General features: G+C 39.3%; 1 protein-coding gene across 2 annotated transcripts in view; it reads right to left on the minus strand.

Moving 5' to 3' along the window:
• LOC122811574 (nuclear factor 7, brain-like) overlaps positions 1 to 10,928 on the minus strand; it is a 150,103-nt gene extending 139,175 nt beyond the window's left edge. Inside the window, exon 1 of one of the 2 annotated variants that reach the window (XM_044083502.1) lies at positions 10,432 to 10,928. In XM_044083502.1, the coding sequence (XP_043939437.1) occupies positions 10,432 to 10,893 (462 nt within the window). In that variant the 5' untranslated portion in view covers positions 10,894 to 10,928. The remainder of the gene's footprint in view (positions 1 to 10,431) is intronic. The other variant, XM_044083501.1, reaches the window with a different exon arrangement.
• Positions 10,929 to 25,080: the final 14,152 nt, after the last annotated feature.

A 25,080-nucleotide genomic window follows, 5' to 3' on the forward strand; every position in this document is an offset into this window, starting at 1 on the left:
AACTCAGATGTCTGGATTGATTGACTGTTTGTAATCCTGAACAATTTACCAGCAAATCAAACGTTTTATGAAGGACAAAGCAAAAGTATGAACAAAGTCAGGGAAGGTGTGTGAAATCAGGGACAGTGACAGGTGTGCATTACTTCTCAATGAGGGAAATAAGTGACTTACCCTACTGCTGTTTGACGACTGCTAAACAGTAGTCACTGATCTGGTGTGCAATACCAGTGTTGCACAATGTACTGCTGTTTGCTGAAATAAGTACAAAACTAGTACTGCTGTGGCTTATGCATGTGTGTGTGTGTGTGTGTGTGTGTGTGTGTGTGTGTGTGTAAAATATCACTGATTTTTATCTGTGCATGCACCCAATAATGCCAGGACACAGAAATTCTTCTTCTGTGTATCAGTAAAAAATGTACCTAACAAGTAAATACATTTCAATGGTAAGATATAAAATATATCACAGAACATTCAGACACTTAGATATTCTTAGAGTCTGGTGTCCCCCACTCACCATACTGTCTAAATGGATAATGGGGACTCCCTTAATCATCCTTGACTCTGTGGGGGCCTCCATAGAAGCTCAATGGTTAGACCACAGCTGAAGATAAAAATGGAATAATCCACGTCAGGAAATAAATCACTTGCAGCTTCACAGTAGTGCCCTTTATAAAACCAAAAGTTATAACTGAGATGTAGTAGTCAAGGTAGGAAACGGTTCATTTGCAGTTTCACACCACTTTATTAAACAAGAGTAAGCGCTTTCGTGATCTAAGTCAGCTGATCGCTTCTTCAGACTCATAAAAGCAGTTAAAACATTAGTATTTAAATTATGGTTCAACCAATGAAAACACATATAGAACTATGACATAGACTAATTAAAATTGCATACACCAGTACATTAATTTGCCTTATATTCTGCATAAGTTGAAATAAAATTCTCGGCTCCCTTGCTGAATCCAGGTTTTCCCAAGGCCCCCCCTCCCTGCGGCACGCATAAAGTGCATATTTATTCCCAAAGTGTGAGCTGCGGTGCCCTGGAGAGCCATGGCTTCCTCACAGGGGCACCTCAAACTAATAAGCTTAGCTACAAAATAAACCGCGAACAGTTCATGGTTTATTTTGCAGTTAAGCTTATTAGTTCACGGCGAGCCTCTTTATTTTTATTTATTTTTTTATTTAAATTTACAGCTTAGCTATGATTATATGCATTTGCTTATAGAATTTTTTAAACAACAAGTAAAAGAGCTAGCCAATGAGATAAAGAGGCTACAAGAACAACTGACTAATAATTTTCCTATAGAGGTACTAGGCAGTAAATTAGATGAACTTGCTGACAGTATACAGGGCTATGATAAGAGGTTGCAGAATACTAAAACTAAAAAATTGCAAAGGGACCTCAATGACTTTCAATGTAAAGAGGTATTTTTGTGGTCAAGAAGAACAGCTGTGAGTACAGAAAATGTAGAAAAAATGACTACAGTACAGATTTCTGAAAATTCAAATATGCATAGTACTGCCCCTTTAAATCAGAATCCCTGTGAGAACAGTGATGTCAGCACAGAGAGAGTATGTAGAACCTCCCACATTTGAAAATGGTGGAATGGCAAAAGAAACTTTCCAAATGGCTTGCACTAACAGAAAGATGGATTCCAGTGTTAATTCTGATTCAGTAGCTTTTTTGGAGCAAAAGGAAGCTACACAAACCTCAATCCTTCCATTTGTGTTAAAGAAGGCGCTGCCAATAAGGGACAGGTCGAGCAGCAGGAATCAAAGAGGGAGAACGCGATTACAGCAGAGAGAACGAGTGACTCCTGCATATATGAACACCAGGAGCAAGAACCAACAAAAAACTTGGTAATTAATATATCTAGCTTTTCTTTAACTGATGCACAAGCCTCGTTGTTAAATAAAGGCCTGAACTTTATTCCAGCACAGAAAACAGTATTAACTGATTTATTAAAAGAGCTGAAGTTATTTTCTCGTAACCTAACACTTAAAACCATGTTTAAAAGAAATGTATTTGATAATATGTTTAAACAACCTAGTGCCTTTGTACCCAAGATACATCCCACAGTTGAAACTTTCACTAATGTGTGTGAGCATGAAATTAGAGAGATGCATGCTAAAAATCTTCTACCTAGATTTTATAACTTGAGTAAATCAGAAACTGAAGCACTGTCAGAACTAAAGGATTCTCACAGCATTGAAATTAGGCCCGCTGACAAGGGGGGCAGTGTAGTAGTAATGGATAAGGTTTTTTATTACAAGAAAATGATGGAACTTTTGAATGATACAGATACTTATGTTGAACTAAATGAGAGACAAGTACAAGGTATAATTGACAGGATATCTGTATATATTTTTGACTTATCGATTACTAATTATGTATCAGAGGAATTGTTTGACTACTTTCAGATAGAACATCCAACTATACCCATTATTTATGCTCTACCTAAAATTCACAAAGACATCACACAGCCCCCTATGAGACCTATTGTATCCAGTAAAGGATGGGCCACAGAAGCCATCTCAATTTATATTGAACAAAATTTACAAATAGTCCTAAAATCATGTGAGACTATACTAAGGGATACAAAGGCATTTCTGCGACTGTTATATAATAAGACCAGGAATATTAATAGAAATTATATGTTTGTGACAATGGATGTCACTTCACTGTTCACAGTGATACCGAATAAATGGGGTATTGAGAAAATACGTGATATTCTGACCTTGAAACAAGTTTTTCAAAGCACTAAGATTAATTTGATATGTGAGTTGCTTGATATTGTCCTAGAAAATAATGTCTTTATATTTAATGACAAGTTTTATCTACAGAAAGTTGGTGTAGCAATGGGCACGGCTTGTGCTAACAGCTACGCCAACTTAGCATTGGCTGCATGGGAAAAAGATCATGTATTAAGTGCTAGCAATAAATATGCTGGCAAAATTGTATGGTATATACATTTTGTAGATGACGTCTTCCTGTTTTGGGATGGTACTAGTGAAGAGTTGCAAGAGATGGTGGAGTACTTACATAGCACCACTGAATTTTTAAGATTCACTAGTCAACATTCCAGGGACTCTGTTGAGTTCCTAGATGTTTTGGTTAAGAAGATACCGTTAGATGAACTTACAGCAGGGATGTATAGAAAATCTACATGGAGAAATAATATCTTACATAAGACTAGTATGCATCCAACATTTGTACACAAAAATGTAGTGAAAGGACAATATATGAGAATAAGCCGCTTACATAATACATATGAAGGCTTTGTGAAGACAATGACTATATTAGAGAAAGACTTCTTAAACAGTGGTTATAGTAAGAAAGACATAAATGAAAGCTCTAAATATACCATTGAAAATAGGGATGGGAGATGTAAACCGCTCTTCTCAAATACTATAGAAGATGTTAAAAGCAAGGAAGGTCATGATTTTAAAGTTAGATTCCCTATAACTTATTCAAGTAACATCAGAAGGTTCTGTAATATTTTTGAGAAGAATTGGAATGTTTTATTGTCGGATCCTGACTTGAGAGAATTATTAGAAGATAGACCCAGCTTTTCTTTTAGAAATAAGAGGTCCTTAAAAAGGCAACTCTGTTATAAATCCAGAAACAATGAAAGAATGATCCTATCTGATAGGCAGGGGACTTTTCCTTGCAGAAATTGTACAGCATGTGACTATTTATATAATAAATCTACATATAAACATCCTACACTAGGATTTATAATTGATATAGATTTTTATGCTGACTGCAGAACACAAAATTTGGTTTATTTCAGCTTCTGCACTGTCTGTCATGCCTTTTATAAAGGCAAAACCAATAGGTGTCTAAAGGAATGTATCCTTGAACACCTTAGAGATATAAGAAATAAAAAAGACACAAGTGCTTTAGCAAAACATGTGGAAGAAGAAGAAGATAGGAAACATAATTTTAATTTCATGGTTTTAGAAATAATAAATAAAAGTAAGAGGGGAGGTGATATAAGGAATAAGGTAGAGGAAGCAGAACAAAGATGGATTTTATTACTTCAGGCAGATAGGTCTCCTGGATTGAACAATGCTGTTTCCTTGAAACCTTTTTTAAAATCCAGACCACTAAAACATTAAGTAATATGGATTATTACATAAAATGTGTCTGTTATATGTATATTTTATTTCATCTTATGCAGAATATAAGGCAAATTAATGTACTGATGTATACAATTTTAATTAGTCTATGTCATAGTTTTATATGTGTTTTCATTGGTTTAACCATATTTTAAATACCAATGTTTTAACTGTTTTTATGAGTCTGAAGAAGCGATCAGCTGACTTAGATCGCGAAAGCACTTACTCTTGTTTAATAAAGTGGTGTGAAACTGCAAATGAACCGTTTCCTATCTTGACTACTACAACTCAGTTATAACTTTTGGTTTTATAAGGGGCACTACTGTGAAGCTGCAAGTGATTTATTTCCTGACGTGGATTATTCCATTTTTATCTTCAGCTGTGGTCTAACCATTGGTATTTTCATTTTTTTTCGCTTGAGGTGTATACTAGGCGTTTATCCAGCTTTTGTTTTCTTTCACGTGCCTCCATAGAAGCTGTTGCTGGTTGAAGAAAAATGTTTCAATTTTATGAATGCGCTGCTTAACCTGAACGGTGCTGAGATATGACTCTTTTAGGATAAAGCTGATAATAGCCTCTGTTTACAACCACAGCCATTCCAAAACCAGCTCTGCTCAAATGTGTGTGTACAGAAAGCTGCTACAGGTTATGAGGGGCTGGGTATTACAACTTTAAGTTTCATCACAGTCAAACCTTAGATGTGCACATGAAGTCATTATAGCTTGTGTTTGAGCTGAGGGCACTGTTTCTCACAGACCTCAGAGGTGTACAAAGAAGGTTACTATAGCTTGTGTAGGAGTGGTGTACTGTCTAGGAGCAACAAATTAGAATATATTACTGAAATCTTTCTCACAATCACATATCAGGCACATATATATGTGGCTGCCTTTGAGAGTTGGGGGTGAAGAACAGGCTATGTGTATGTATATCAGCAGTCACTTGAAATATATCACTAAGGCAATTTGAACCTCTACTTTCATGCCAGTCTATCACCAAAGGGATACATAGGCAGGGACTGTCTTTTGTGGGGGGGTTAGGGAGTCAGACAGTATTCCCAGAAAAGACCAATGTATTCCCACAACTACTGGCTTGTTAGTTTAATGTGAGATACTATTTTTTCAGCTTTCAACATCAAGCTTCGGCACAACTTACGTCTTCATTGAAAGAAAAAAAATAAGACTGAAATTCTTTTCCTTTTCGTGATTTTTGTTTAGGCCAATGTTGGAGTAAAATGTTGAGAAAATGCTCTAAAATGCATCCCAGACCATCTGTAAACCTATGCCTTCTTGGGCCCTGGCTTATCTGAGTTATTTCCTAAATGGTTATTATTGTGCTGTCTTGTTCAGGGAAGGTATGCTGAAATGTTGCAAGGAAAACTAAAGCTGAACAGCAACAGTGAATTTCTTTCCTTAATCCACAGGTTCCCAAACTGTGCGCCATGGCGCCCTCTGGAGCTGCGAAGCTTAGCAGCTGATTGCAGGTAAGTGAATGCCTGCATGAGTGCATGTGTTTGCCTGTCTGCGTGCATGAGTGAATGTGTGCATGAAAGCAAAAGAGTCTATGTGTGTGTGAGAGAGATCGGGAGAGTGACAGCGATGTGTGAGTGAATACAAGAATGAATGAAGAAGTGGCTGTGTGTGTGTGTGTGTGTGTGTGTGTGTGTGTGTGTGAGATTGGGAGAGTGAGAGCAATGTGTGAGTGAATGCAGGAATGAATGAAGAAGTGGGTGTGTGTGGGTGTGAGATTGGGAGAGTGAGATTGATGTGTGAGTGAATGCAGGTATGAATGAGGAAGTGTGTGTGTGTGTGTGTGTGTGTGTGTGTGTGTGTGTGTGTGTGTGTGTGTGTGTGTGTGTGTGTGTGTGAGATCAGGAGAGTGAGAGCAATGTGTGAATGAATGCAGGTATGAATGAGGAAGTGACTGTGTGTGTGTGTGTGTGTGTGTGTGTGTGTGTGTGTGTGTGTGTGTGTGTGTGTGTGTGTGTGTGTGTGAGATTCGAAGAGTGAGAGGGATGTATGAATGAATGCGAAAGTGGGTGTGTGGCATGTGGGTGTGAGATCGGGAGAGCGATGTATGAATTAATGCGTAAGTGGGTGTGTGGCGTGTGGGTGTGACAGACAGTGAGAGCGATGTGTGAATGAATGCAGGTATGAATAAGCAAGTGACTATGTGTGTGTTTGATCGAGAGAGAGAGAGAGAGAGAGAGAGAGAGCGATGTGTGAGTGAATGCAGCTATGAATGAGGAAGTGTGTGTGTGTGTGTGTGTGTGATTGAATGCCCAGATTTTTGCCTCATATTTTTGATGTGTTCCTTCTAAAATCTGTACTTTTCTGGCAAATAATTGAGGATTGAAGTCATTAAATAATGACAAACATTTGAGTTTAAGACTCCACAGAGAATTCATGCTAATGCAAAACCTATTATTGTATCAACTTTCTAAGTTTGTAAGAGCAATATTTAAAATCTGTCCTTATTTGTCCCCCCCTCCCATCATTTTAGGCTTTGTCCAGACTTTTTGCTATAAAAATCTGGACAAAGCCTAAAATGATGGGGGGACAAATAGGGACAGATTTAAAATATTGCTCTTACAAACCTAGAAAGTTGATAGAATAATAGGTTTTGCATTAGCATGAATTCGATGAAGGATGTGGAGTCTTAAACTCAAATGTTTGTCATTATTTAATGACTTAAATCCTCAAATATTTGCCAGAAAAGTACAGATTTTAGAAGGAACACACCAAAAATATGAGGCAAAAATCTGGACATTCTGCAAAAATCTGTACAGTTGAGAGGTGTGAATTACATACACACACACACACACACACACACACACACACACACACACACACACACACACACACACACACACACACAGTCACTTCCTCATTCATACCTACATTCATTCACACATTGATCTCACTTTCCTGATCTCACACATACACACACACACACACAGCCACTTCTTCATTCATTCCTGCATTCACTCACACTCGCCGTGAACTAATATGCTTAACTCAAAAGACAATCATAAGGCCTTCTTTAGCTATGTTAGAAACCTAGGAGGAAACTCCCAGATATGCTCAGAACTAGTTCAAAATGATGTGAAGATTACTGATCCTACAGACATTGCCAACATACTGGCTGACAGGTTCAGTGCAAACTTCTCCCCTCCCCAAAGGAGAGATATCTATACCAAACGATTGCAGCCCCCAAACATCTCCAGCCCAAGTGAGAACTGCTCTCTCCAAAGCAAAAACACAGCATCCATGGGACCTGATGGTGTCCCCGGCTGTGTGCTCCACGAACTCAATGAGGAATTAAACCCACAGCTAGGACAGCTGTTTAATCAAAGTCTTACCTCTGGATACACCCAGGAGTGGCGCACTGCAACTGTGGTCCCACTTCACAAAGGCAGTGCCTCCACCGACCCTGGAAATTACCGCCCATTAGCTTGACAAGCCTTATCTGCAAAGCCATGGAGAGGATCATAATGGACCTCATAAATAAAGACATAGGGAATTTGCAGACTTTGGATCCAACCCAGTTTGGCTTTGTCAAAGGCAGATCATGCCTTTTAAACTTGGTTGACTTTTTCAAACAGTCACCAAAGCCATTGATGAGGGAAAGGCAGTCCATACAGCCTACCTCGATCTGGCTAAGGCCTTGATACAATACCCCACTCGGGTATCATTGAAAAACTCATCAGCTTAAATGTAAACCCATACGTCACAAGATGGGTTGCAAACTGGCTGAGTGACAGAACCCACAGGGTCAGAGTTGCTGGCGCCATGTCAGACTCAAAGCCTGTCACAAGTGGTGTCCCACAGGGCTCAGTCCTGGGCCTACTCTTGTTTGGCATCTACTTTTCTGAAGTACAAGCAAACACAGGAGGGTTATGGCTGACAAAGTTTGCAGATGACTGCAAACTGGGCCATAGTAGAAAACACATCTGACACAGATATCCTTCAGAAGGGTCTCACAGAAACGGATAACTGGTGCCAGAGCCACGCCTAAAGTTAAATGCCAAAAATGCATAGTCATACCCTTCGGGAAAAACAAGGTTACCCCTAGCTACCAAATAGGTGGCAATCCACTGAGCACAGAAGAAGTTATCAGGGACCTGGGGACCCAGGTTGATAGTAGTCTGTCATTCGACACCCATGTAGCTAAAGTAGTCAGGAAGACCTTCTACATTGCCCACCTTATCATGAAGGGATTCTCATCTAGATCAAGGGAGGTCATAGTCTCCCTTTACTCATCACTCATCAGACCAATGATTGAGTACAATGCCCCATTCGGAATGTATCTGACCCGACACTTGCAGCAGCTGGAGAGGCCACAAAAGTTCCTCACCAAAAGGATAAAGGGTCTCAAAAATCTGTCCTATGCTGCCCGACTGAAAGAACTCCAGCTCTATTCAGTCGCCACCGCTGCTCAGAGGTGACCTTTGCCTAACATACAAGGCCATGTCAAACCCAGATTTGATGAATATGCTTCACCTCAAAAATCTAGATCCATCAGAGCCACAAGGGCGGAGACTTAAACCTCGACACGGCTATTAATAGGACGTGCTGGAGGGATAGATTCATCACCCAAAGACTCCCTATGCTGTGGAACAAAATCCCGGTACATGTGAGGCAGAGCACCTCGCTGGCCTTGTTCAAGAGAAATCTTGACCAATGGATGGGAGATCGCAGATATACCCCAGGGATTACCTCAGTGTCACTGCTCGACAGAGGCACAGCAAAATAATGGGTATAGTTCCCCATACTAAAGGGGTGGCGTAAGCCACAAAACGATGGGCTAGGCTTGTAAATGCCCTCGGGCAGATAGCCTAGTATGAACCTATGAACCTATGAACTGCAAAATAAACCATGAACTGTTCGCGGTTTATTTTGCAGCTAAGCTTATTAGTTTGAGGTGCCCCTGTGAGGAAGCCATGGCTCTCCAGGGCACCGCAGCTCAAACTTTGGGAATAAATATGCACTTTATGCGTGCCACGGGGAGGGGGGGCCTTGGGAAAACCTGGATTCAGCAAGGGAGCCGAGAATCAAAAAAGTTTGGGAACCACTGCCTTAATCATAATCTGTTCAAGCCATTATTGGATGAAAAGGTTGTGTAAAAAGAAAACAAAAACATTTAAAATGCACCTCAGAGCATATAGAAAGTTATGACTTCTTGAAAAAGCTGAGAGTAAGGCAAAATGTGAGAAAAGGAAGAAAAAAGTAATGTGCATGGTATGGGGAGCTCACAAGGGGGAATCAGAGGAGAGGACTGGAGGAAGTATGGGGGGAGGGTGTTGAAATGGTAGGCCTAGTCATCATTTCACTTTAAGTCAAGACCTGTACATAGAGTTGTTGTAATGTAAGATTGTTGCAACTAAATGACAGTAACTGTATGTGTCCCTTTGTTAGACATGTCAAGATAGTGTGGTACATAGGCCTGTTGTAGGGTCTATATTAAAACTGCGAAAGCACACTTTCGCGAATACAAACTGATCGACACATAAATGTCGAACTCCAAACGCAGTGATGGACAAGAAACGTGAAAATCACAACATCGAACGTATTCCCGGAAGCAACAGTGCCTCACAGATAAGGAAAACCCAACGTAACAAACCTAAAGCAAAACACTATTTAAAATGTTTTTGTAGAGGGGCAAGCCCCCCTTCACCCCCACACCCCCCTACTTAAATATACCAACTCTGAGACTGCATTGCAGTGGGGGAAAGGATTTATTTCCTCATCGCCACGATCACCCTGCTGGCCAAAAAAAGGTTGTTCAACATTCCGGATTCACTTTATTCATTCTTCACTGTATTTGGAGTTCGACATTTATGTGTCGATCAATTTGTATTCGCAAAAGTGAGCTTTTGCGATTTTAATATAGATCCCTGTTGTAATGTAAGAGCTTGTAGCTACAGGTCTGTCTGTGCATACTCCTCCTAAGCGTTTGTAGCATGAGCTAAAAGGCTGCTTAGGAGAGATGGCATTGACAGGATGATACTTGTACTGAAAGTGCCTAGAGGCCCCCACCTTGACATTTGCTGGGGGCCCCCCAAAATGCTAACACCAGCCCTGGCTACTACATAGTACGTTTGGAGCTTATTTCAAGAGGGGTTAGCTATAATACATTTTGTCTTCAGTATCTATGTTTCACATTACATTTTGTTATCTATCTCTGTTTAAGGAGCAGTTTTGTTTTCCCCGAGTCTGAGACATGAAATGATTAGAAAAGGTCACAGGTGACCAGCATATCATAGTTATTAACCAAAAAATTAAAAAATAAAAACCAAAAGCTGGGCATACTTACCCTTTGCTTCTTTGCAGCAGGCTTGATGGTTAGCAAATGGTGGTTCTTATGATTGCTAGTGGTGCTGCAGGTTCGACACAACAGAACTTTGTCTGCTTCACAAAAAAACTCCACTGGCAGATTTGGGTGGTTCTTGCAGTTTTTATTAAAGACAATCTTGGTTTTAACTTTTGTAGGAGGCTTATTCAGAAATCCTGGTCCAAAGGAAAATAAGGGAGCTGAATTCAAATCCTTGGCCTTTTCAGCCAGATTGGCAAGTACTCTGTTTCGTTTGAGATTTTCCTTAACAAAAACACACCGGCACTCTGGGCAGAGGGAATTTTGAACTTGCATCTGACAAACTTTTAGGATGCATTCCCTGCAGTAGTTGTGACCACAGTCCAGCATGACAGGGTCACTGAAAATGTCTGTGCAGATGGCACAGACAAGCTCTTCTGCAAGTGAATCAACACATGCTGCCATTTCTAAATGGTCTCCTTTTGGTATGTGCACAGAAGAGGCACAATATAAGGAAACAGAAAAAAATTAAGTTTCGTTTCCTGCTCCTGCCAAACAGGCTGCACTGATATTTTCTGAGCGAGTTAAGTCTGTATGCTCTAGGGAAACAAAGTTTCTGTCTTCAGATTTTATTTGAAAAGTTTGCTATTCATTGATTGTAGAATACTTTCATTTAAGTTGTACAAATTTATAGTAGCTACCATAGCTACCACTATTTAATATTTGTTATAATTTGTAGGAATAAGCTGAGAATTTACTGAAATTACACACTTTCCACTTTTAGGAAATATGCAACTACCTTTACATTTTGCTCACTGTACGTGTATTAACTGAAATAATGACATTTCCATATCAACTACAAATGAGTTATTGTACTGATAAACATTTCAAACAGTGAATTATGTTTACGACATTAAACACAACAAACTACTGCAGAGATACAGAAATGTTTTTTTTCTTGTTACCACTGAACAAAGATAATATGTCATGTAAATGAAAATCCCATATAAAAATAACGAATGCAAGGTGGCAAAGCCAGCCTTTGCAGATGTGGGACCTACACATGCATACGCACATTGTAGTACCTTTCTGGTACACTACTTTTGTACTTTTATTCACAAAATATTTCATGGTCTTCATCATGCAGTATTGGCAGTGTCATTGCAGTGGTACAGCAGGTAGCATACTTGTTTGTGATGCTGAATGCTGTGGGTTCTGTTCCCACACTAGACAGATGAGCTGCTAACACTGTAATACAGCTTAAAGTGTGTGCTATCCTTTGGATGAAATATTAAACTGAGGCCTCATCTGTTTGATTTGGTGGTAGCTCAGGCAGATGTAAAAGATCCCATGGTGTTCATCTGAAAAAAAGAGTAGGAGAAGATCCCCTGGATCATGGCCATATTTCCCCTAGTAGTAGAAATGCCATCTTGGGTATTATTTATTTTTATTTATTTATTTGTTGACATGTGTTAACCGGGTTAGTCTAGCTGGGCTAGAGACCCATTTTTCAGTGGAGACCTGAGGAGAAAAGTTCCAGTTACAATACAGTAAACTATACACAAAAAGTTTGGTTTGCAAATACATACCGATTGCAGTCTGACTTATGCTACATAACATATTGCAGTTTGACATACAAATACATAGAAATAACCCCCTTTTTTATATTAATAACAGTTATGAAGTAGTGTAGTAATGTGCATGCATGTGGTGAAAAGGGTATTAGGAGGCAAATTAAAATGCTAAGGCAAATATGAATAAAGGAGAGTAGTGAAGATTAGGTAGGGTCATGACAGGTGCAGGTTTTGGTGTTAAGCAAATGAAGTCTGAGTTCTTTCTTAAAGTGTATAGGGTGAGTAATGGAGCATGTGTGGAATGGAAGTTTATTCCAAGCTAGGGATACAGTGGATTTATACAGTAGTTTACCGATATATTTTTTTGGTTTGTGGAAATCAAGGAGTTGCTGGTTAGTGGTACGGAGTGGGCGAGTGGGAGTATAGGTGGATACTAGGGAGGAGACAGCAGGGCAGGAGGATGGTTTTTAGAGTATGGAGTGAGTAATTTGAAACTGAGATAGAAGGAGTTGTTGTGGAAGTTCAAGCCTTTGAAGAGAGTTGAGTGCAAGGCAATGGTGTGAGTTATAAGGAGAGTTTGTGACAAATCTTGCTATTTTGTGGGTCTTCCTGAAAAGAAGCTACTAGCCGACTGAGACTAGCTTGGTTAACAACGTTTAAATAAAAATTCATCCTACTGATAAGCATTTATGTTTATTTAGCATTTGTTTACTGGGAAAGTCTGACTGATGACAAGCATACCTTTTTCATTGGAGGCCCAGTGAGAAAAGCACCATGACGGTACAATAAAATATACAAAGTTACACAGAAAATGTATCACAAAATTACCATATAGAAAAAAATCTATACCAGAGACGTACAGTAGTTCCCATGTAGAATCACACAAATAAATGATAAAACTATCACAGTTATGCACAGTATAATAAAGTTCACAGTGTTTTTAGATTGTAGACATGTAAAACGATAGATAAGTTTTAGGTCAGGGAATAATGGTGGAAGGACTGCAAAGCTGACGAGTTGGAGAAAGTAAGAGAAGAAGAGCGTGTGATTACAGGTAAAGGTTCGAAAAGACATGAATAGTTCATGATGTTTAGGAATAGTCTATTCTACTGTGCTGAGGAAGGAGAGAGAGAGAGAGAGAGAGAGAGATACTGTGCAAGAGATGAAGTAATATGAAGTATGAACAGAAGACATGGAAGTCAGTTAATGGAGTAATAAAGTTAGTCTGGGGTATGGCAGGAGCATAGTCAGGATTTTGAGAGGTGCTCTTTAAGTAGTAGTTTGAAATTTTGTAGTTTAGAATGAGCCTAATCTGGACAGGGGTATTGTTCCCATATTTTAGTGACATAGCTGGAATATATTGAGGTCCTTGCTGAGTTCTTTGCTTTGGTAGTCGAGGAGATTGCTTACTAGACTGTAAGTTTCTTGGGGCGAGTAATAATGAAGAGCATTTATAAGGTCAGACAGTTACTAGGTTGATAGAGAAGAGTGTGGTCAGTGTTTAATTGTGTTTGGTAGTTCCAACCATTTTATTTGTTTTAGTACAAGGCAATGGTGAGAGCTGGAAGGAAGATTAGAGGCAAAGTGTGCAATTTTATTGTAGCATGAATTTAGTTTTTGAGTTAGCATTTAGATTGATGAGAATGGGGTGTGCATGGAGTAGAGATGGTAATAGAGAAGTGGTGGCAATATTTTTCCTACTGTGGGTAGTAAGCTAGAATTTTGATCTGTATACAATCCTGAGTTTTTGATTTTTTTAGAACGTTACATGCTGGTTGAAATTCAAGCAATCCTGTTAGAAATCTAAGAAATTTTTTGGGATACTTGTTCAAGTGGAGTGTTATTGCTAGCTTTGATAGTAAAGAAATATGTGTTCAATCATATATTTGGGGTTAAAGAGAATAAGTTTTGTTTTATTCGGGTTTAGTAGGAGCCAAGACTTAGATAGCCAGGATTCTATAGAAGAAAAAGAGTCTTGTGCAGCTGTTTGTAGTAGGGTGAGGAAAGGTGTTGTGGAGATGAGGGTAGAGTCAGTCTATTGAATTAAAAAGGCATTTTTAGAAGCAGTATGAAGCGAGTTGGTTTATATGGTTGGCCCTAGGATGGATCCCAGTGGAACACCTATGGAGACAGGAAAAATGGAAGAGTATGTTTTTGCTACTTTACTGCTTGAAGTCTGCTTGAAGGTAGTTGTGGAACCATACAAGTACAGAGTGAGAGAGTTTTAAGGATGAAAGTTCCAGTAGTAGTTTTTGATGTGGAACGGTGACAAATGCTTTATGTAAGTCTAGAAAGACAGCTGAAACAAGATGGCCTTTCCTTTCATTGTTGATTTTATTTGTGAAGCTAGTAAGAGCAGTAGTTTTGTTATGCTCAGGTCTAAAGCCATTTTGTGTGCTAGTAGTGAGACTGTTCTTGGTGAGGTAATTCATAAGCTGAGAATTGGTACTCTGAACCAAGCCAGCATGTCTGAATCGCATTACATTCAGACATGAAATTGAGAAACACAGTAACATAACGTACTGATGACTTTTCTCTGCAAACAATTTCATAAAATGTTAGCCACTGGACTTTGTCTCTATGATGCCTGCCTGATGTTTACCGACTATTTTGAAATTCTACAAAGCATACTTCTTAAACTGTTGGCACAAGAATAAGGGACAAAGTCAATAATAATAGGAGGGCAAATGACCAGAATGAGGGACATGTTTTAAATGCTGCGCTTATAAACTTCAGCTGTTAGAATAATATGTTTTGCATTAACATGCATTTTCTGAAATAGGTGAATTCTGAAACTCAGCTGTCTGTCATTACTTAGTGACTACAAACCCCACAATGATTTGTCAGAAAACCACAACATGAATATTCTAGAAGTCATAGAAATAAGGCTAAGTTTACATATATGTGGCTGAGAAGTATTGCACGGTAGTTACATAATATACAGAACTGACAGAAAATACAAATGTGCAGGCAGAGTGGGTATCTACATGTCTGATTGCCTGTTGAGTTCATCTCTGCCCTTACAGTTATCTCGGTCCTCGCAGAGAAGATGTATTCTCTGTACTGTAAAGGCCATTCCGTACAAATTATCTCACTGTTGGCTATAAATAGGTACACTGTGATTCATATATGGAAATCACATAGGATAATCTCTCTCAACTTATTTTCAATATGTATTAAGGGAGAAATGATAGTCTCGCTGGACTTTAAACACCAATTGATAGTCTACTTCTGATGAATCTACTTACATAGATCCACAGCTGTATGGACTTGCTCACTTCATACTGGTCTTCAGCAGAAGAGATAACGTCTCTAAAGGAGATAAAACCTTGATGTGATCACATTATCCTCTTCAAGGTATGTATTTGTTAGTGGGCCATGACATACAATGCTAATGGCCATCTACATATCTTAGCTTGCTGATCACCTGATAAGGTTGAGAAAGCAATCATATTAACTTAAGGACATACATAATTTTTTTGGTTCCCCCGAACCTCATAATACAGGCCTGATCCCCAGTGCTCTATGTCCACACGAGGTCTACAGCCATTTTCCTACTCCAACCACTCTGGTATTTCTTGGGGCCAGTCATGGATCCTAAGGACATCGTGGGAGCTCAGTCATATGTAGTTCCATCCGGGTGGATCTTTTTTATATGCTCCATTCACCTTCTTTTTCCCTGCCCCCCACCCCATGTTTGCCGACTATGTCCAAGAGCAGCTCCTCTCTTTGTACCACAGCTCCCCATGGGGAGCATCATCAGTGAGTGCCCTCCCTCCCAGGATGGGTATACACATCAGTCCCTGCTGCTCTATCAGTCACCTGAGTCACTAATCAAACCTAGGTTGGCTGGGCTGAAGTTAGGGCTTTATCCCTCTTCCCTACTGAAGAAGCAAGGATGCACATAAGGTTTTTCTCTTAGCCCTTACCACTGCCCTTAGGGAATGGCCATGCAAAGTCAAAAATGAAATTGCTACAACCAAAAAAGCCTTTCCTGTCATTCACTTTGACAATGTGAAGAAATTTTTTGCACATCATCAACAAGCTGCATCATCCCAGGCAAGCTCACCAGCTAAATCCTGCCCTGTGCATCGTATATCATTAGAAATAACCAGGCAATTGTATGTTGCTTCAGAAGCTGTACCATTCCCTCCACCAACAGTCACACATCTGGCTCTTATCACCCCCCACCACCACCACCTAGCCAACACTGCAACAACCTTTCATCTTAATCCTGTATCCACAAACTTCTTAGGTGTTAGTAAAAAAAATCAGTCCAGGAGTATTGAATGTCTACCTCTTTTCTACCTAAAGCTAGCAGCAGGGGTACTGCTATACTAAGTCTGTGTACTAAGTAAGTGTTTAGTCAGAAGGGTAAATTACATTATTCTTTAAGGAAAGAATATATTAATTTACACCTGCTTGAAGCTGGCTTATCAGTCAGCTTTGCTAACCTTCATCTCGTAGTAGTACCTACCTTAGCTAAAGTCCAGGAGAAATGCATTTGCAAACAGCTTCATTAATACCTATAAGAAAATGATATTCTGTTTGCCTCACAATCTGCCTTTATTCAGCCCATGGAAAATCAGACAGCAGCAAACTTCATCTAGGGGAATATGACAGAACACTGCTCTTGGATCTGTCAGAAGTATTTAACACCATTGCTCATATATTCTTCTTAAAAAGTCTTATCACTCATGTTATTGGCAATCATTCACTAAACTCACCCTCCAGTTATTTCAGTGGTAGGTTACATATTTTCATATGGGAAGGTTCAGTTTCAAAACCCCATTTACAGGCTTATCAAGGATTGGTATTTTATTAGCTATAAGTCACTATCTTTACAAATACCATGATTTGATATTGTTCTCTAGCAAAAATGATACGATATACAAATGACCCAACACTCTGTATTTATCTGGAAATATCATGAATGTATTCAGACAGATTTAGCTCTGCATTTCAAGTGAATTGTGAGATAAAGAGATCAGACCTTCAGCTGATTACTTCTAAGACTTCGACAATGACCTTTGCCAGCAACTATGACAATCTGACCAACAATTTACAGCTTCAAATTCACTTAAGAGTCGAGGCTTAATGAAAACTGTGTCCTGATCTAAACTACTCAACCTATACTTTGACCAGGAGTTTAAGTCTGATAGATATATGAAAAGTTACACTCAGAGCAAAGCAAACGCTGGGCCTATTATATAGGGGTAAAACATTTATCACCCCCTACCATCTGCATGACAGCTAGGTGACATTTGCACCCAAGTGTAGCTTATACATTAAGTTTGCACACTAATCATCTTTACAGTCAAGCTTAGGCCGCTGAGTACAAATCCATCACTGTATCTCACTGCAGTGTGGTCAGTGAGTAGAAGTGAGTAGTCATCTAAATAATATCCTGTGAACTGCCTTCATCATATTGGACTACACTAAAATGTTGTCCCCTCACAGGAAAGATAAAAAGGTATTTGCTATTTCAGCCCCTCTACTCAACAGTTCAATGGCTGGTTAATTTTTCAGTGGCAAGAAACTGGCATGGTGAATGCACACTCTTAGCCAAAACATCTAAACTTAAGAATAATGTGTCACTTTTCTTAAGGCAACTCTCCCTTAGAGTTGCCTTTACAAGATCTCTCATAGACTGCCTCCAGGGAAACAGTTAGTGCAGATTCTGTCCAACGTGGCTAGTACATAGTACATAATGAAGTACAGAGTTTAGTACTTAATGAACTCGCTCACTAATCCAGGCCTCTGTGTGACTTCTAGTCTAGCTGGGATGGTCCATTGTTTAATGACAACAGTCCTTAATGATTTTCCATCAAAACAACAACATTCAAACTGGATAGATCAATTACATGAGGCAAAATAAGTCTCATTCTACAAACTCTTCCCTTATAGCATGTCATTCACTGATTAAAAAAAAGCAACGTAAGACTCGGTCCATTTTCTGTTTTGCTGACTAGAACTCACAGTTTAGAACTGGATTAATGCTAATAGAACAAACCCCAACACAGAGCGATCAGTAATTTAATTCACTCATGAAGGAAAGCCTGAGAAAAAGGGATATACAGAAATATCATTCTTTTTCACCAGAGAAGCTGATACCTAAATGGGGAGAAAAATGACTTATCTTTGAACGGTTTGTTAGGAATTTCCTAGACTGGAATAGGATCATGTTTTCAGTGTAAAAAAGTGGGGAAAGAGGATAGATGCAAGGGCAGATTGTTTATGTAGATGGGGAAGTGTGTAGGAGCAAGGTGGACCTTTGGGGTACTCTTTCTTTGAGTTTGGCTTAAGATGACAACGATGAAATGACACTTTACACAGAAGTGGCAGTTAGAAAGACAGTTGTGTAACTAGGATGGAGCATCTGGACTAAGGCATAACATCATCAATTAGCTATCAGCAATGTAATGTGCTCATGTGAAGGAAAGCCTGAGCAAAAGGAATTTAGAGAAATGTCATCTTCTTCTCTAGAGAGGCTAATACCTACACAGAGAGCAAGACTACATATCCAAGAATGACATGAATAGGTATGGAGAGAGTCTTATATGTACATAGGGAGCGTGGCTACATATCCAAGAATGCCTTGAATAGGTATGGAGTGAGTCCTATACTTACACAGGGAGCATGGCTGCATATCCAAGAATGCCTTGAATAGGTATGGAGTGAGTCCTATACTTACACAGGGAGCATGGCTGCATATCCAAGAATGCCTTGAATAGGTAACGAGTGAGTCCTATACCTACACAGGGAGCATGGCTGCATATCCAAGAATGCCTTGAATAGGTAAGGAGTGAGTCCTATACCTACACAGGGAGCATGGCTACATATCCAAGAATGCCTTGAATAGGTAAGGAGTGAGTCCTATACCTACACAGGGAGCATGGCTGCATATCCAAGAATGCCTTGAATAGGTATGGAGTGAGTCCTATACCAACACAGGGAGCATGGCTGCATATCCAAGAATGCCTTGAATAGGTATGGAGTGCGTCCTATACCAACACAGGGAGCATGGCTGCATATCCAAGAATGCCTTGAATAGGTATGGAGTGAGTCCTATACCAACACAGGGAGCATGGCTACGTATCCAAGAATGCCTTGAATAGGTATGGAGTGAGTCCTATACCTACACAGGGAGCATGGCTACGTATCCAAGAATGCCTTGAATAGGTATGGAGTGAGTCCTATTCCACATCTCAGGTGCTAAAGAAGAAGTTGCAGGAGTCATGGTCTGAAGAATTGTGGTGCAGCTCATGCAGAGGACCTGCAATTAACTAGACACCCATGTACTGAAGGAGCCAGTTAGGGGAAGATGGGAGCCCATGGGTCATGATGAGCAGTGTGAGTGAGAAACAACAGGTAGTGACAAGTGCAGGGCCCCTGAAGTCAAGGTATCTGCTGTGCCCAATCTGCTCAGCCTTTCAGAGGCTGACCCTGCAAGGTAGAACACCAAACAGCTTTTACCTGAAAAAATAAAGGCTGATACAGTAACTTAAAGCTGATTTGGTTAGAAACAAATGAATCTTTGTGAGATTTGGCAAGTTACCTTTCAGTGATGCTTTCACCAAACTAGATTTTTTTGTTTTTGTATTGCTGAGTGTAAAGATTTGTTAAGTTATTGTATCAAAATTTTAAGAAACCAATGAAAGAATCACTAAAATACTTGAATCACTTTAATAAAATAATAAAACAACTCCAATTACAACTCCAGTAAGTGCTTTTGTTTAAGTTAAGACTTCTTCAGGCTGAAGTTTTCAATCAATAAGCCATATTTAAGTCATTATAAATCACATGACGACCAATTTTACTGATGGTCTGAGGAAGCTACAAGTGAAAGCACTTACTAGTGTATACATTAAAGACTTATATTTATTTTACGTTGAATTATTGGCGATTTTTTGGTGTTGCATGGTTGTCTCTGCTGCTTGGACTTTTATTGGACTTATTTTCGTACCTCAAATATTACCAATTTATAAAGTTCACATCTAACTGTGTTCAGACACCCATATTTTTTTCATCTCTGATTTTTTGGCAATGTTTCCCATCGTAGTAGCACTAGACTCTTCCACACCTAACCCTGTGCCTGCCCACTTAAACCTTCTAACTGGAAAAGATACACAAGAATGAGTTACAAAATAATTGAATAGGATATTACTGTTATGACTAGCAGACTTGTAACCCATGAAATTCTTAAAAGCAAGCTGATTTACTTTGTTCATAACACTAAAACTAATATACAATACAATGTCTATTCCAAAACGTGTCATCCTAACACCACTCAACCATGTAGCTCCTACTAAACTGTAGCGCCGACTTAGAATAAGAAAGTTTTTAGCAAAATGTATCCAAGCATTACTGACCTCAGTTGCTTTCATCTATGATAGGCAGTTGGAATATGAAGGAAAAATAAATGTTGACTAGGAGTGAAAAGGTAGAAAGAGGATACAGTAACCATCTGTATGTTTATCCAACACCACTATATCTAGTATTTATGGTCCACCTGTCTAATACATTTCCAAAGGTTTAAATAAATAAAAATCTGTCTGCTTTCTGGAAATCTAAATCCGGGTTTGTTATCAGATACAGCAAGTTGGAAAGTTTAATTAACAGTAATTTAACTAACATTAATTAAGCGAGAGAGTCCCTATTACTCTAATTATATATCAAGAAACGGGATAAGGGAAAGGACGGTATTTCCAAGTTAACTTCAGCAAAAGATTAAGCTAAAATTGCCTTAGTATGTTTTAAAATTTTCCTCAAGGGTAGAGAGAGTGTTACAGATTTAACAAGTTAACAACTGACATATTTTATGCTAGCATTATAGCTATCAAATTAAGATCAAATACAATGCTTTTCACTTTTCAAAGACACAACATAATTTAGCTACATCAAGCTCTGTAGTGAGCCAATAACAAATATATAGTAACAGGAGTAGTATTCAGATATAATATATGTACTATATAGTAATAGCAGATAAAACTCCTTCATACATATTAGTCCAGAATCTTACCATACTGTAGACATGTTACCTAAAGCCTTTAGCCATGAGTTAGTGTATTTGTTATTTCAGCTTCAAAAACATTTAAAAAACAACAACACTGTCATTTTGACTTAATATTTAGCTTTTTTTAATCCTTCTTATTCTTATAAGTCGCTTTGGATACCACCAGAAACTGACAGCTTGGCTTTTGTATCTTTAAATAGCAAGAGTCCCAAGAAGAAAAATGCAAGATATGAGCCATAAGCTTCTCCAGACGTAACTTCTGTAAGTATTCATTCATATCTCCTAACTTACACACTAGGCATTAAAATCTAGAGAGCTTCTCATAAAACATTACGATCATTAATTGTAGTAGGACCACATCTCTAACGGAATATCTTCATCATGTCAACCTAAAAGACAATCTTTAGACTTACACCTATCCAGCGTAATTCCGAGGTGTTGTTTCTGTTTCCTATTGAATCTCGTTACACAATTGTGTCATCGCATTGAAATTATGCACTCCGAACTATCAGAAGTTGTTACCTCAAATGCTCTCTGCTGGACAACCTTTAGCTTCTTGTTCATTCCACCCCCTTATCACGCCCATGTGTGTATTTCTGGTTGACCCTGCACAACATTATTTGAACAATATAACAAACATAAAATAGCGAAGATATACAGGGAAAAAATAAGCAGGAGACGAACAAGGACAAACTGCTGGAGCCATCCTATCCTTCCTTTCCCTATTCTAAGAGAAAAGAAAAAAAGGATTTGTTCCTTTCACAGGAAAATCAGAGCTCCCAAGATCTACCAAAGCACTTCATAAATGCAACTTTCGCCTATTTATATGAGTCTACTGCGTATTTTTCATTTTTGTACTGGAAGACAAGCATATTTGGGTGCCTCATTTGGAATTTAATTTGGCGACTGATCATGTCCGCACAGAAAGGGGAGAGATTTTGTCACTTTTTCTTAATTTCTACAGGAAGATCTTGTGCCATAGTGATTTTATTACCATTCCATATAATTTGTTTATGTTTTTTAGCTGCTGAAAGAATTTTTTTCTTGTCTTGATAGTTTAAAAATATGACATAAACTTGTCTTGGGACAGATATGTCTTGTTTCTTAAACAGTGCGCGATGGGTTCTCTCAATGACAATTTCTTTAGTGTGCTCTTCTTTCGGTAAAATGCTTTTGAATATTTGATCAATGGCTGATGGTAACTGACTGAATTCATATCTTTCTGGTATTCCTCTGATTAGTATATTGTTCTGACTTCTGGCTTCTAAATCCATCAGCTTTTGCTGTATTTCAAGTATTGTGTTGTTTTTGCCGCCAATTTCTTCTTTTAAGTTTCCAACCTGGAACTCATTTTCTTTTGTTTTGGATGCAATATAATCCATACGTTCGGCTATCTGGTTTATTGTTTTTCCAAAATTCGAGAGTTGTTTAGAGAAGTGCTGCATTTGTGTTTGGAGCTTGTTTAAGTTCTTCCATTTGAATGCTAGATTCAGGTTTCTGTTTAATCGTACCTCTCACAGAATCCTGTTATTTAGTTATTTTCTGTCTCTTAGACAATGTGTCTTTCTCTGGTGAAGCTATAGCTGAAAGTTTTGTTTTTGAAGTTAGTGTCTCCATTGTTTCTATCTCTTTTGACATTTTAAATATTTCCAGGGCCAATTGCTACTGCAGTGAGGAATTGCTAGCTTCAGGCCTACTGCTACACGTGTCCAGGACTCAGGATCTGCACCTGTACTGTATTAATACCTTCTTCAGGTTGTTTTTGAGTAATACCTAAGCCGAAGGTATTATTGAATGGAGAAAGTAATCATCTCTAATGTAGTCTCTCCTTTTTGCTCAATCCTCGGCTTTGTTTAAGAAGATTTGAATTTTGTTGGAGCTCTGTGGAGAGGGTGTTCACTGAATATCCACCATCTTGGAATCTGGTATTGGGACATTTTATTCTATTATATCTCTTGTGGGCAATAAAATATAATCTCACTATAACTTAACAAAACATAAAAACAGGATTTTGACAAATACTCAATTTACATATGTCCTGCTATTACAACAAGATATAGATCTGATCTCTCATAGAACTATCCAGAAGCTCAATAAAATCAGTTATGTTGTGTGTCAGTTCCATGACAAGGGGGATAAAGCCCACACTATGACCCAGATGACCTTGGATGGACTACAGCTCCATGTACTGGAGGAGACAATGAGGGAAGATGAGAGTGATTGACAATTGCCAGCCAACCCATCCTGAGGAATGATAGCCTGGGCCGCTGTTGTGTCGGCCCCTGCTGGAAAAAGAAGTGAATAGCACGCATTGTATGGATCAAGAATGACTGCTTGGCTTGACCAAGCTGCAACAAAATGGTAGCCTTCATGGTGCATGCTCAAGCTGCCTACTAAATGGTCTGAAACAGGAACTAGAGGAACCAGCTGGCACTCTCATCAACCACAGTGTAAGTAGTGGCTTTATCCCAGCAGAGTGGAACACAGCAACAGTAATCCCCTTGCACAAAAGGGATCCATAACCGACCCTGGGAACTATAGACCCCTAAGCCTCACCAGCCACATCTGCCAGACCTTGGAAAGAATAATCGTGGACATTATCAACAAAGACATAGGTGACCTTCAAACTGTTATCCTGACACAATTTGGCTTCATTAAGGGTATATCATATTTATTAAAACCTGGTGGATGACTTTGAGAATTTCACCAAAGCCCTGGATGAAGGCAAAACAGTGCATACAGCCTATCTTGACTTAGCAAATGCTTTTGACACAATCCCCCACTCAGGCATAATTGATAAACTCTCACAGCTGGGAATTAACCCATATATCACTAGATGGGTAGCCAACTGGATCACCGACAGAACACATACAGTCAAAGTTAGGGATTCCACCTCTAGCAGCAGACCAGTTCCCTTACCATGTTCACCAATGACTACAAACTGGGTGCACTCATTGAGTCCCCCAACAATGTTGACATACTACAAAGAGCTTTACACAGACAAATGATTGGTGCCAAAGCCACGTACTCAAAATAAATGCTAAATAATGCATTATCATCCATTTCAGCCAAGGGAAAGAACCTGCACATTACAATATTAACAATAACCCCCTTAGTTGAAACCCTGTGGTGAGAGATTTGGGAACACAGGTTGATAACACCCTTAACTGCAATCACCATGTGTTCACATTGGTAAGGAAGGCCTTCTGTGATGCACATCTCATAAGTAAGGGCTTCGCATCCAGAGCTAAGGATGGTATAACCCCTCTGTACTCATCCCTCATCAGACAATTAATAGAGTACAACGCTCCCTTGTGCATGTACCTCACTGGACACATGCAGCAGCTGAAGAGAACTCAAAGGTTTCTAACTAAGGCAATTTCCTCAATTACACTCCTAACGTACCCACCCCATTGAACCTGATCACCCATCTTTTACATCTAGTCTCCCTCTCTCTCTATTTCTGGTGGCATCCATCCCAGTTCTGGTCCCACTGTCTCCACCAACATCTGCTGCTCTACATCACCACAATCATCCTCCCTCAAAACCATCTACCTAGCTACAATAAATACCCAAAGTTGTTGTTGTTGTTGTCTGTCTTTCGGCTTTTCTTGGTTAGGGGTCGCCACAGCGGAACTCTGGTCCGCTAATGATTGGCAGTTGTTTTTTTATGGTGTCGAGTTGCCAGCCCGACGCCCAACCTTCAATGAAGGCACGCCCATTCAACGCGTCTTTTGAACACCCACTAGACTGTGGGGAGGACATGCAGACTCCACACAGAAGGCACTCCCAACCAAAGCCGAGAATCGAATGGCAGAACCTCTTGCTGTGAGGCAACAATGCTACTGCTGCACCACCGCAGAAGTACAATAAATACCTAAAGTATTTGTAATAAAATACCTAACTTACACACCTGGCTGTCACATAACCATCCCGACATATTAACTGTCTCAGAAACCTGGTTCAACCCTCATATCAGAGATATTGAAATTCTTCCCCTGACTACCAAATCATACGGAATGACAGACCTAATAAGATAGGAGGAGGGGTAGCCATAATTTG

Source organism: Protopterus annectens, chromosome 9.part0 (assembly GCF_019279795.1).
Source record: "Protopterus annectens isolate FY-2018-M chromosome 9.part0, PAN1.0, whole genome shotgun sequence".
Classification (NCBI taxonomy): Eukaryota; Metazoa; Chordata; order Ceratodontiformes; family Protopteridae; genus Protopterus; species Protopterus annectens.